At 38.9% G+C, this 14,442-nt stretch overlaps 1 protein-coding gene across 5 annotated transcripts in view; it reads right to left on the minus strand.

Annotated features, from left to right (window-relative positions):
- The window catches only part of elmo1 (engulfment and cell motility 1 (ced-12 homolog, C. elegans)), an 89,160-nt gene that overhangs the window by 40,300 nt on the left and 34,418 nt on the right, over positions 1-14,442 (minus strand). For 3 of the 5 annotated variants that reach the window (XM_066674113.1, XM_066674110.1, XM_066674111.1), the window contains exons 3-10: positions 13,349-13,389; positions 13,127-13,199; positions 12,989-13,039; positions 11,981-12,150; positions 7,045-7,080; positions 1,633-1,732; positions 1,002-1,153; positions 774-852 (exon numbers count right to left, since the gene is read on the minus strand). In XM_066674113.1, the coding sequence (XP_066530210.1) occupies positions 774-852; positions 1,002-1,153; positions 1,633-1,732; positions 7,045-7,080; positions 11,981-12,150; positions 12,989-13,039; positions 13,127-13,199; positions 13,349-13,389 (702 nt within the window). The remainder of the gene's footprint in view (positions 1-773; positions 853-1,001; positions 1,154-1,632; positions 1,733-7,044; positions 7,081-11,980; positions 12,151-12,988; positions 13,040-13,126; positions 13,200-13,348; positions 13,390-14,442) is intronic. The other 2 variants (XM_066674114.1, XM_066674112.1) reach the window with 1 other exon arrangement.

The raw sequence follows: 14,442 nt of genomic DNA on the forward strand, positions 1-14,442 counted from the left end.
ACGTGCCTGCCCTGTACTTCTTTGAGAGGCTGGTGCTATTCCAAAGTGGATCATAATGCAAAATAAAAAGCACTTTTAAAAACATGGCAAAACACTCTAAGCCTAATTTTGAGTTGCATTTGCAATTAGTGAATCTCTAGGATTGCACAAATCACACATTTTTAATGTCAGTTCCAATTACCATTTCTTTACAGCCTTTTCAGGCTGAATGTGTTAGCTTTTTTATAAACTCAAAGCTTAAATGAACAAATTAAACACACCAGCACAGTTACTGTAATATCATTCACATTTTAAAAGGCCAAAAGGGCTTTTAAAATTAAAAAAAAACATTTAAAATAAAGTTATCTTAATAACAAATTATATAACTTCAAATATTATGAAGCAAATAACAAGCTTGACCAAAAGCAAACAGCCACTGAGTTTTTTTAAAAATAAATCATCATTATGCCACAACATTCGCACATGTCTAACTACTAACTATGTAGTGCAGGTGTAGACTAACCTATGTCTGAAAAACTGTCACTTTGCCCATTTCATCCTACGAAGATCTGACTGTGATAATGATCACAAGTTAATATACTGTTCTCTTCTAACACATTCTTAATTCAACAAACACAGGAGGTCTTTATCAGTACTCATTTATAAACCACAAAAACTAATCTTAAACTAAAATACAATAAAATTCTTGTTATTTTTGCTCACAGGCTTCGTGTGCATGTATTGCATCAACTTATCAGCAAGGAACTCTATTATGTGAGTGTGTGTGTGTGTACCTGTCTCTTCTCCTCAGGGGCTTTCAGGAAGAGAGCATTAATCACAGCAATGGTGTAAGTCTGAATGTCCTGATCCGTTCTGAACACAGTGAGAAGAAAACAATAGCCAGAGGCAAAGGGACAGAGTCTTTGTCAATTTTTTTTGTTATTGTAAATGATGATATATATCTATGCATGTAGAGCCAAGAAGTTGAGAAGCAGCCCCTGTGGGACAGCCCATGTCTGTACCCTTGAAGATGGGGTATGAGCTGGCCGATTGTGATCTCTTGTGCCACCTTCTGGTAGAGGTCCTGACTGTTGAGCACCATTGACTCCAGGATGGCCAGTGACCTCTGGAGCACAGCAGAGTCCATGGAGGACTTGCATACAAAACTGGCAATCTACAGCAGAGAGAATAAGACAGAATTAAAGAACCATCAGCAACCACAGCCAATACAAGTAATTTTCCCCAAACATATAGTGTTTAACATTATATAGCAGTTTATATTTTAAACTATACATCACAGGATTTTAAACATGTTCTTCCTCCCACTATTTTAGGGATGGATTTTGAACCAGATATTAAATATTAAATATATTAAGTAACATACTTATCATTATGTATTTGTGTATTTGTATTTATGTATATGTATTCAAAATGTATTTTATTAAACCCTTCAGCTGATATTTAAAGTGAGATCTTTTTGCATCTACAGTAAAGTTAACATTAATCATATCATGTTTATCATAACTGGCTTCATGACAGTAAAAAGTTATTCAACATTTGTACAGTGGTATAGACTTTAAAAACATCAAAATTATATAAGCTCTGTTATGACTTAGAAGGCATCAGTCACTGTAAAGAGTTCGGTGAAACTACCTTCTTGATGAAGGCCACAGAGAATGTGTCCCACGAGACAATGCCATGGTCCATGAGCTCCACAAAGGCTGTCAGTGTGAAGGAGAGCATTTCCCCAAAGCTGTAAAAAACAAGACAATAGCCTCATATCTACCTACTGAATTGTTCTGAAGCACAGCCAAGCATCAGCCTCATTGAGGAAGCAGCATTTGCAAGACTTCAGCCAATGGCACAGAGAAAGGAAAGTCACCGCGAAAACAGCTGGAGTAGAAGAGCTAGCCAGGCATTAAGGACTCTGACTCACACAGCAACATGGGGGGCGCCAGAGCATCAGCGAGAAAGCAATTAGGCAGCAGCACAACTCAACAGCAAACGCAGGCATTAAAAACCCAGCTACATCATAAGCTCTCTAAGGTGAGGCTTAATAAATCCCTTCACATTATTCTATTATGTAAGTACTTTGAGTAATAAATGAAATGACAGAACAGATTATATTGTGAACTGGAGTCAGAAAGCCACTGTAATAAGTGTCAAACACTGCAGAGCTGTTGTTAGTACATAAATTTCACAGTACACACACACACACTATATATATGTTGTTGACATGTCTTGCAAGATAAAAATGTATTTAATTCATGCTTTTAAAATTTTAAATAGTGTAAATGGTTAATCTATTTTGTAAAACTTATAAATCCCGACAGTATTTTTTATTATTTATTTATTTTAACTTTGAGCTAAATGTTAAAATTGTCCTTCATTCAATAAATATTAACTTTTATAATTAAATAAACAAAACTCAGGAATTTGTCTAAACACCCCTGGAATAATTGTCTAAGTGGTAATGCTTTCTTCTATACATATATTTCTAAAAGTGTAGAGATGTATTAAACTTTGTCACTGACAACATGTTGTGACACCATATCCTTATTTTGAGACTGGCAATTTCATGGAAAACTATATCTTGTTGATGGTCCCCCTTTAAAGTCATGTGACTGAAGACCCTGAAGTAGCCCATGACAAATGCACATGGTAAGTTTTTCTCTCAGACTTGTTCATTCAACTATGTTTTCACACCAGTGAAAGTGTTAAGTTTTTTTGTCCTTTGGTGTGACGCTCTTAAGTTATATATTTTTTGTATAAATCTGTGTTTTAAACAACATAATTTTGGAGAATTGCAAATGTGCCTAACCAAATGCCAATGAGAATTAAGATAGCAACTGCAGGGTTATCAACTGACACAAAAGCCTAAAATGTCCTTTTTTGTGACAGTAAATGTCCACTGGTGTGACGCTTTGGACCGTCACACCAAAGGAGAAAGAGAAGCTTTTAAAACAAGTAATAATAGTTTATTTGAGAAAATTCTTTCATTATTGACCATTTTGGCCATTTTAAATTCAGTAATGATTTAAATTAGAATATTTGTTGCTGATTTTGGAGACTGTGTCTAATGTTTTGACATGTCATTAAAATAAGTTTAAAGTACATAACATTGATGCAATTTCATTTTTTTTTTTTTAAGAACGGTAAGATTTGTGGGAGAGAAAGAACAAGAAAGTACAGAGAGCAAATTAACAGTGATCCACACAGAAGGAAGGCGATCCTTGCATGACAAAGAATGTAAATCAAACTGAAATGTTCCCTTTCAATGCAGTATAACTCATAGTAGTGCATCTCAATAAATTAGAATATCAAAATTAATTTTTTTCATTTTCATTAATTCAGTTCAAGAAGTGAAACTCATACAGATTCATTACAAACAGTGATCTGTTTCAAGCGATCATTTCTTTTAATGCTGATGATTATGGCTCACAGCCAAGTCATTATCTTAGAAAATTAGAATAATCAACACAAAACACCTGCAAAGTTTTCCTGAGCCTTTAAAATCCCATAGTCTGGTTCAGCAGGCTACACAATCATGGGGAAGACTGCTGACTTGACAGATGTCCAGATGGCGCTCATTGACACCCTTCTGCTGTATCCAAGCATATTAATGGAAAGTTGAGTGGAAGGACAAATAGAAAACGGTGGTAGAAAAAGGTGCACAAGCAACAGGGACAACCAAAATTTGGGGGAGATTCACAAAGAGTGGACTGCTGCTAGAGTAAGACCTTCAAGAGCCACCACACACAGACGTATCCAGGACATGGTTCACAACTGTCGCATTCCTTGTGTCAAGCCACTCATGACCCAGAGACAATGGCAGAAGCATCTTACCTGGGCCAAAGAGAAAAAGAACTGGACTGTTGCTCAGTGTCCAAAGTCTTCTTTTCAGATGAAAGTAAATTTTGCCTTTCATTTGGAAATCAAGGCCCAGAATCTGGAGGAAGAGTGGAGAGGCACACAATCCAAGCTGCTGGAATCTAGTGTGAAGTTTCTACAATCAGTGATGGTTTGGGGAGCCATCTACCAGGTAATTTTAGAGCACTTCATGCTTCCCTCTGCTGACGAGTTTTATGGAGATGTGGATTTTCATTTTCATTTCATTTTCCAGCAGGACTTGGCAGCTGTCCACATTGCCAAGTGTACCAATATCACTGTGCTTGATTGGCCAGCAAACTCGCCTGACCTAAACCCCATAGGGAATCTATGGGATATTGTCAAGAGGAAGATGAGAGACACCAGACCCAACAATGCAGACGAACTGAAGGCCAGTATTAAAGCAACCAGGGCTTCCATAACACCTCAGCAGTGCCACAGGCTGATCGCATTCATGACATGTCGCATTGATTCAGTAATTCATGCAAAAGGAGCCCCGATCAAGTATTGAGTGCATATACTGTACATACATTTCAGTAGGACAACATTCCTGTATTAAAACATTTTAAATTGGTCTTATATAATATTCACATTTTCTGAGATAAAACTTTTTGGGTTTTCATTGGCTGTGTATTGCATCTATATTTGAATTGAATTAATGAAACAAAATACATTTGAGATTATTCTAATTTATTGATATGCACCTGTAATTTACATACATTGAGTATAGCTTGAGTATCAGTGTTATGGAGTTCTTCAGTTTATACTGAATGGCTAAATGGCTACCAATCATTAAGTGTTAGAACAGGCCTATAATCTATAGGTTATAGCTTTATAAGCCTATAGCCTAAAGGTTCACTCTGACAGCAAATTAAGTTTGAAGAATACCATTAGATAAAAAGTTAGTCATTTTAAAATGATAATACAACATTTTAAATAATACAAATAAGTGAGTGATTAATAGTAGGGACGTCATATTGGAACAAGCTTGTTTTTTTTTCTTAATCTGTTACATTGGTTTTAATCTGAATTAATCCATTTTCTTTTTAACCAGGTATCAAGAAATGAAGGCTGACTTACTTTATCAAAAGTTAAAATAAACACTTCATAAATAAGTTTTCTGACTCAGTCTTGCATTTACTTTCATGTCTGTCCTATAGGGTGACATTTCTAAAATAGACAAAATTGTGTTGTACAATTGACAAGAGAGTTATCCCTGCATTTTTAGGAAAAAGTCCAATGAGCTCAACTGTAAGTGGGAAAAGATATTCTTAATAGCGATTTCACATGAAATAAAAACTCTGTATGGATATCAAGAGTGCAACTATGTAGACAAAACTGCCTTAAGCCATTTGTTCATTCATTCATTATCTGTAACCGCTTATCCAATTCAGGGTCACGGTGGGTCCAGAGCCTACCTGGAATCATTGGGCGCAAGGCGGGAATACACCCTGGAGGGGGCGCCAGTCCTTCACAGGGCAACACAGACACACACACACACACACATTCACTCACACACACACACCTACGGACACTTTTGAGTCGCCAATCCACCTGCAACGTGTGTTTTTGGACTGTGGGAGGAAACCGGAGCACCTGGAGGAAACCCACGCAGACACGGGGAGAACACTTAAGCTATTTGTATATTATTTCATTTGAATATTTATTTAATTATTTAATGATTTTTTCAGTTTGTTTTAATGTCACACCAAAGGACATATTTACAGTGCAGTATAGATGTAAAAAAAAATTATATATATATATATATATATATATATATATATATTGTGTACTGTATATTTTACCAAAATAAATAAATGAATTAATTAAAAGAAATAATAATAATTCTTATGGCCTATTTGTCAACTTCCCAGAATTCTGGTCAAACTTAGCTTAAACCAAGATGCACAGTCTATGTAGTCTTGCACTGCCAGTCTCTCTAGGGAGAGTTAACGTGGCGGGGGGATGGGGGGGGTGGGGTGTGGAAGTGCGTATACATGAAATGTACATATAGTCGATGAGTGAGGTCAGGTTAGTCCAATGAAAAAAGTTCCAACTACAGGGCAGAGCGTCTGTGGCTGAGACTACATTCTATGTGACTAGTGTAAATGAGGAAATAAATAAGTATGTAGTCAAGAATCGTAACAGAAATAAGAAAAATTAATTTCAAACTGTGGCCAAGTGTTTTGAGCACCAAAAATCTGAATTTATGGGTTTACAAAATTCAGACTGGACAGATTATTAATGTTTTCTGGTTGGTTGCCACTTTATCACAAGTTAAACTTCATATGTTGTGCTGAAAAAGCAAAATGTGAAGATTTTACTCTTGTTTCTCAAACTTTTGGCCCCACTTTGATGTAACAAAACTTAAGACAAAATATATGTGGGATACAGGGACTTTAGCATTAATACAAAAAAATTACAAATCATGTCTAACCAAAGTAACAGAGGTAAAACAGGCCTGTAGATTTTTTTCTTCAAAACTTGACAGGCTTGTTGGAAGTTAGACGTTATGGACAGCATGGGTTAAATAGCATTGAGACCCCAGTTAGATATTAGTATGATTATAGAAGTCAGTACATAATTTATTGTTATATGTAAGCATTTGCACATGGAATTGAGCTGTAACTCGCCTAAAACTGTCTGGTGCACATCTGTTTTAAAGATGACATAATATGGGATTTTGACCTTAATATATAACCACTCCCTTCACTGATTTTTTTAAAAGATGGACAGCAAAGAGATATTTAAGACCTTAGGTCACTAAAATAGAAGTCCCAAAATATAGCTAATCATTACAGTTTATAGTTTATGAAACTAATGTCTTTAATCAGTGTCTGATATAGCTCTAAATCAGGGCGTGTCTGTGTTATGTAAAACAACATTAATGTATATTACAACTTCATTAGGGTTAGACACTACAACTACGTTTCCATGGTGTGCAAGGTGGACAGTGTCAGTCTACACCTTTAAAGCCCAAGTTGCCCAATGCCACATGCAAAAAAGATGAAGAGAGTTTGGGTTAATTGTTAAATCAGAACTCTATAACTCAGACACCAGCAGCCATTTTTTTCCATCAGTTTTATGGTGCAGACCAGAGCCAGATCATGCAGACTGTGGTAAGGAGGATTAGAGGCTAAGAGGCAGTGGGGTTATACAGCTTGAGGGGGGGCTTACCAGGGTTTCATCATCTTCTGTAGTTTCTGATATCGTCTGCAAAGATTTAAAAACTTTGACGTCAGGGAGACAGTAAAACGAAGAGAGATAATGGTCTGATCTGCTGATCTCTTTCTAATACAATCAATCAGAGCCAGCACACAGAGAATATCTAACGACAAGACAGTGAATACTGACAGTTAATAACAGAATCCATGGGGGAGATTGATGACTGATCATGATCAAATAATCAAGAAAAACAATTTTATGAACAGTTTTAACAACCATTACATGTGACATGGGTTGAAGAGAAAACTAAACGTTGTACTGGTCATATACACGAACACAAACTCACAAATGAAAGACACAAAGCATGCAAAGCAGAGCATTGCTCACCACTATCTCACCAGCACTCACATTCAATCCTCATCCAATGCAGGTTTTGTGCAGAATGTAAAAATCTATATCAAGTCCATGTAAATCAATGGGGGACAATAATTATTCCAGTATTAGCTGTTAAATTATATGTGCAGATCTGCATATTAAATCAAAACTGAATGAATGCAGTTCTCACAATGAACAAAACTAGATTTATTGATTCTAATAACTGTTAAATTAAATACAGTTTGCTTCATGTGTAGGCACATGTTTGTAATCACGCATTACAAGTCACTATGACATTAATAGCTTTTGTTACTCATGACTGAGTGTATTGTCAGAGGGATTTATTCTGTTTTATAAAATGTGATTGACGACGTGTGACATGCTGCTTTCAAGCTGAAGCACATTGTTCTTGCGGCAGCTTAATTGTTGGCCCACTGGCTTGCACTGTATCTGGATATTGTGGTGTACGAGGTACGCAGTTTGATGAAGGCAGATGGCCACTAGAGGGAGACCTTCTATTGCTCAAGTAGGCTTTCACCCACATTCATACGTCATGATGTCATCAGGCCGAGTTTAAAGCCTGGTTTCGGTGCCCTCAAGAGTGCAGTCATGCCTCAGCCTCCTTAATAATTACAGTATGGTCAATGCCTTGCAGGAATCTGTGGCAAGAATGTATATATGTGTGTGTGTGATTGTGTGTGCGCGAGCGAGAGTGTTTCTCTCTCTTGGTGAATGTCAGTATGAAAGGATTGCATAGAAACCCACACACAAGCTCTTTGAGGTCAGGAACTGTTGACACAGAGCTGCTTTATGTATGGCGTGCCCATAGAAACCAATAGCCAGGCCATTGCTCCAATTCAGAATGATGTGGAAACACTTCCAGTGGGAGCCAATGTGGGGGACGAAGGATGATGTAAAAATAATGATGTTAAAACACTGAGGTAAGACAAACTGCCTCTTTCCAAACTACATTCATTCAGCTGTGTATACGGAAAGAAGCAAAGCTTTGTCTTTTAACACTAGAATAACATAAAACTTAGGATGGGACAATTCAAACAAATAATATTATAGATTAACATACGTAAAATTACAACATGACAACATTGCCCCAGGTCAGTCATGCTGGTAATTGTTTATTGGCTGTGGATTTTAGGTGAGTAATCGTACCCAGTAAACTGAGATGTATTATTATAATCATACACAGGATGAGATGTAATACATCCTGTCAAAACATTAGAACTTCACATAGGGCCCTCCCTACTTTTTCACCCACTGTTTAAATCCTACACCTAACCACTAATTTTGCAGAGGTCGTTTATGATCTGTTCAGCAACCAGCTATCCTTCACAACTAGGGTTACTCATTGAGCCCAGAACATGAGCACCCAAACCACCCACTGCATCACTAGCCCTTCACAGGGGTCATCAGATAGGCATCTCCCCTCGTCTGTGTTTCACTGAACTAAGTCCATGACACCTCCAGAAGGCTCAACAGTGAAGTCTGGCGTCCCAAACCCACTCCCCCCCCCACTCCAAGCTAGTTTTACATCTCAACCATTCCCTTAAATCGGTGACAACTGTAAATACACACTGGCCTGGCTGGTGACAAAGGCTGTACCTAGCCTAACTGGCACCATTAATGCATGCTCAGTGTCACCAGTTCCATGTGTATTTTTTGGGATGTGGCAGGGACTGCGCAGACTTGGCTACAATTCCCCTAACACCCATCTTCACAGATCTTACATGTGACTGCCACTTGCATTCTCTCACCTCAGCCACAAAGTCCGCGCACTTCAGCTACTTCCTTTCGAATGCTTCATCTACTGACTCCTCAAATGAAACTGTTAACTCTATGGAATAAATTATCTATTTACTTTCAGAGTACAGCACCATGTCTGGCCTCAGTGTAGTTAACGCAATGCACTCTGGGAACTGCAGTTTTTTTTTTTTTTACCTGTGTCCACAAACAATTTCCAATCTCATGCTTTACCACATTAACCATTGTTTATAGCCTGCACACGTTCCCCAAACCCTTCCCTCTCACACACAAACCTAACCACTCGCCAATGCATTACCCTCTAGGCGTTTGCGGTCCAACAATCGTACTAAAATCTTTAGCACCTGGTTATGTATCTATGTTTACTGACCCTACCATAAACTAACTAAAATCTGTAGAGTGGAGCAGGATATATATAGGTCGATATAGGACCATGAACATCACTTTTATGGTGCAAGCATTTTCTTTACAGTAAGTCTGTCTCACTGCTGAGAAAATTCACAGGTTACACTGCTAAGGGAATGTGAGAAAATGACAACCCAATACATGGTTTATTTAAATCCATTTACCAGCAAAATACATTCAAGTTAAATTTTCCTTCCATGTTATATTGTGACTGGCTCTTTCTTTCATCCAGTCCTTACATACCACTCTGTAATATGAAGTATAAATAAGGTATATTTCTTTTATCTTCATAGGAGCATCAAATTAGAAAACATCTTCCATCTGTAATTTGCCTGCAAGCCCTGAGTGAAAACGCCTATGTTTATCCTGCTTTTTAGTGCTTGACTGGGGGAGGAATAATTAGGCTAGAACCCCCTGGAGACCCTGCTGAGTGGCTCCACGCTGTCCTGAGGCTGACCCGCCTGGAGGACAGATAGCAGGGACCCTCGGCCATTCATTACCATTCAAAGCTGCGTTCAGTGGGAGCAGAAGCTGGAGTATAACAACAGAGATGTCCACGCTCTCTCTTTCGGTTTCTCTCTCTCCCCCACTTACACAAAACTTATTCTTTTTTCTAAATCTCATCCTTTGTTCTCTCATTCCCCACCCTTTTCCCCCCATTTGTCTTTTTATAAGTCCACTCTCAGTATCTCCTCTAACAGGGCTGGACAGATATAATTTAACTGATAAAACCTTTTGCTGATAAGGTCCCACAAATGTATTGGCACTGGTGGAAATCATGTCACTAAAGCACAGATCATGTCCTTTTGAAAGTTATATATGAAAACCACATTCAAGAAGACTTCTGCTTTTTATCTCACTTCCTGAAATTTGACAGGCGAGGACTGACAATCAATTTAGAGCAAAACGCCATGAGAAGCCATGCATTGCAGCGACTGAACTACAGATTTTAACAAAAGGTGCTGTTAGAGACAAAACCTTACTCTTGCGCATGGAAATTACTGTAATGCATAGTTCGGGGTGGCTATTATATAATTATTTCCCTCACCTGGGCGATGTATAAAAATGTCTACATTTTTATGACACTAATGGAATTCCTTCAATGACATTCATTCATACGTCTTCTTTAGTCGCTTTATTCTGTTCAGGCTCAGAGGGTTTGTAGCATAGCCCACACTAGGTGCAAGGCAGGGACACACTCACACAGGCACCAGATCATCACAGGGCACCACACACTCACACATTCACTTACAGCTATCGACACATTTGCACAGTTGGTCCACCTACCAGCATGTGTTTTTGGACTGTGAGAGGAAACTGGATTACTAAAAGGAAACTAGTGCAAACACAAAAACAACACTCAATTCTCCTCACAGACAGTGACCTAAGTTATATCCTATAATACAGACTATTTAAAAGAATTGCAAACCAAATTTCAATATGTGCACAACTGACTCATTTAGCAAGGACTAAAAACTGTTTGCACTTTGTGCGAGTGTGTATATGTGTGTGTGAGCACGTGAGTTACAAACCAGTATCATGGAGGTACTTCACATCTACAGACAGCCAGTAAAACTCAGGGCATGAAGATTTCAGGACACAATTCAGAATGATTTTCAGAAAACAGAAATTATTCAGGCTTTGTAATTAAACATTTAGTAAATCAGTATGTTTCTACTTTCAGAGAGGCGTACTGATAATCACAATAATACAGCTATCGCATTAAGAGTAAATTATACTCAGTACTGGCCACCTCTGCATTGGTGATTAATTTGAACTATTAGTAGGATTTCTCACTCTAAAATTTAGCCTAAATTTTGTATTCCATGCTTCTCCCTCTTTCTCTTTGAGGCAGTGTTGCAGTCTGTTGGCCGAGTACAAGCTCCCCATGGGTCTGCCATCAGAACAAGCACTGCAAAAGCTCCATCTCAGCAGATAGTCTCGCCATGCTTTAACCTTCAACTGGGACAACCCCCTCGGCTAAGCCACGCTGCTTCACACAACGGCATATGCGGGCGGACACACACACACACGAGGAGGACAAAGAAGAGTGGAATAGTGAAGTCTCTCTTCAGTGCTGCTTTTTTGAGCCAAGCATTTGTAACTAACTGCTGCCTTCGCAACCTTTTTCCACGCAGTTAAGATTCTGTGTGAGTAACAGCTCAGGTAGGCTGTGGCTGCTGTTCAAGAGTGACTCAGTGGACTGAATTATTTCAAGGATGCTGCTGATACAGACCAGACTCTAGTTAATAAGGTAACAGTGCAAGTCAGTGGGCTTCGGTGTCTCACAGTGTGCCTCTATGGCTCTAGTCCAGCTGAGTGGGCACACTCGAGAATAAGGAGGTGTCAGAAAGAACAAGGAGAAAAGCGAGCTAGGGCAAACTTCACTTACTCTGTGCCACTCTCCACCATTTGGGTGAGCAGAGAGATGCCGTCCAAGTTAATGAACTCCTGGGCAAAAGTGATGTCTCTGGATGCATTGGCCAGTTCTTTTAGCGCATCCAGCTTCATGTCCAGACTGCTGGACTGGACACGCTCATGCAGCTGCAAAGCCATCTGGGCCTGGGAATACAGGCAGCGGAGGGTGACGCCCAGGGGTTACAGACACAAACACACAAGGGTCACTGGCTATAACAAGGCTGAAAGACTAACATAAAATCTTTTGCATTCGAAATAAAAGCCTTGAGCTAAGTATTACGCTATAATGTGCTGTAAACAAGAAGGTTATCAAAGGTCATTAAGTGTTCTTGAGGTTTTTCAGTATATATTTTGTTCTCTTCAGATTCAGGGTCTGGTGATAATTGCAGTGTTTGAGGAAAATTTCTAAATACATTTTTTGTACAAAAGGAATTATAAGCAAATTGATTAATATAGAAAGCCAATTAATATAAATCCAGACTTCAGAACAAAGGTACAAGCTTCAAATTCCTCTTGTGAAGTGACCGGGTCGGCCAGTGATATTCGCAGTGCAAGCAGTTTTTCGTTTCATTCTTTCTACACCTCTAAAAAAACAGACATTTCAACACAAGTATACATTTCATAATGAAGCGCCAACCCCAACAAAGAGCTGGCATGCACAGAATCCTCTGAGCTTTCTCTGCTCCACTGCCAGTAATGCGACAGGGTGAGAAAGGCTGCAGCTGGCCAGAGCTTCCGTCTTGAACCGTCACGCAAGAGTCTCTCGCAGCTGCTGACACATTAGGAAGCTTCAGCAGCCTAACCTATCAGCATCCCCATCACATCTGGAGGATTAGTGGAGCGGAGCAGGAATGGGTGGTGCAAACAGGGATGAAGACAGGTCTCTCAGGCAGACAGCGTCATCATAAATACCACCTGAGAGAAGGGGTGGGGGGAGGGAAAAACATATATATATAAAAATACCTGCAAATCCCATACTTACAGGAGAAGTGGTCAGTCGGAGGATTGAGCCATTTTTTATGTTGTTGCGGTTCTGTGAGGAGAAATTGTAATTTAGATAAAATGCATCATAACATTAACAAAACAGCCATTTCAGAGAGATGTGTACTAGTCATCAAACCTTTTCTGTGATGTACAAGTTTGTGGGGTCAGCATGCTGTAGAGCAAATGTTTCATGGTTCGGCAGCTGCCACCTGGAGAGCAGAGATTGAGGAAACAATGCAGTTGCACTTTAAGTGATTGCACAATGATTTGCAGTGATGCACACTATTATGGAAAAGCAAAATGAAAACCATTCAAGCAAAAGCAGAAACTTAAACGCTTGTAAATTCCAGTTCCTCACCCATCGCAGACTTCTTTAATGATAGCAGAGAGTGGCTTTTTCTGCAGAGAATAGAAATGGGAACAGAAATGGAAAATGGCAAACATTACATTATCATAACAGAGAATTTGTGTTTCCACCTGACATATTAAACACAAATAACACATTAGATGAGTTTCATATACACCCAGGTTCAAAAGTTTGGAATCACTTTCTTATACTTTTATAATTAATCTTCCTTGTGGATATATCTCCTCTTTTAAAACAGAATCAGTTCTGGACATTAATTTCATTTCAATTTAGTTATTGATACATTCATTTTAGAGTGTTGTGCTTGTACTTTACTCAACATCCATTTTCCAATTTACAGGATACCAGTGTCCTGATATTTATTTAAGGAATTAAGGCTTTCCTTTTATTCACGTTTTTATTAGACAGCTTACCGACCACATTTACAGAGAGATACAAATACTAAAATATTTAATCAAAGTACTGCTAATTAAAGACATTACATTCTTTTAGCTTTGGTGCATGTGAGGTCATTTTGCCTATGTGTTATCAATGGCAGAACAGTAGGTCAACACACTCCCTCCAGAGCTAAGAAGATAAACAATCCTATTTCGCCAGCAGTGCCCTGGTGATCTGTCCCAAAGGCTGTGAGGGTCAGCCCAGTCTTCTCCTCCACCTAAGCATTATAGACCCTACCGCCCTCAGATTAATTCCCGAGCACCGCTGCAAATCCACCACACTCCTTCAATCCATGCTATCACCGTCCCTGCTGAACTCATTTCGATATCTATTGAGAACATGCTAGAATGTGCCAAAGGCAAAAAGATATTTAAGCAAACAGTAGGGAAAGAGGGAGAGAAAGCACCTAACAGCGTGTTTGAATAAGAGCGCACTTCAGAGGCAGTGCTGATTTATGCAGGCTTATTCTCGGTGGACTCCACACATTCTTTAGCACATTCTAGCAGTGACTCACTGGCATATGCTGTAGGCTTAGTGCTGCCACATGGACCAACACTGACATGGGATTAAGAGCAAAACTGTTTTTTTATCACTCTCAAGTTTACAGTAGACAGAAACACGTGCCCCTTAGACCAGAACACAATGCT

Source organism: Hoplias malabaricus, chromosome 6 (genome assembly GCF_029633855.1).
Source record: "Hoplias malabaricus isolate fHopMal1 chromosome 6, fHopMal1.hap1, whole genome shotgun sequence".
In the NCBI taxonomy this organism is placed as follows: domain Eukaryota; kingdom Metazoa; phylum Chordata; class Actinopteri; order Characiformes; family Erythrinidae; genus Hoplias; species Hoplias malabaricus.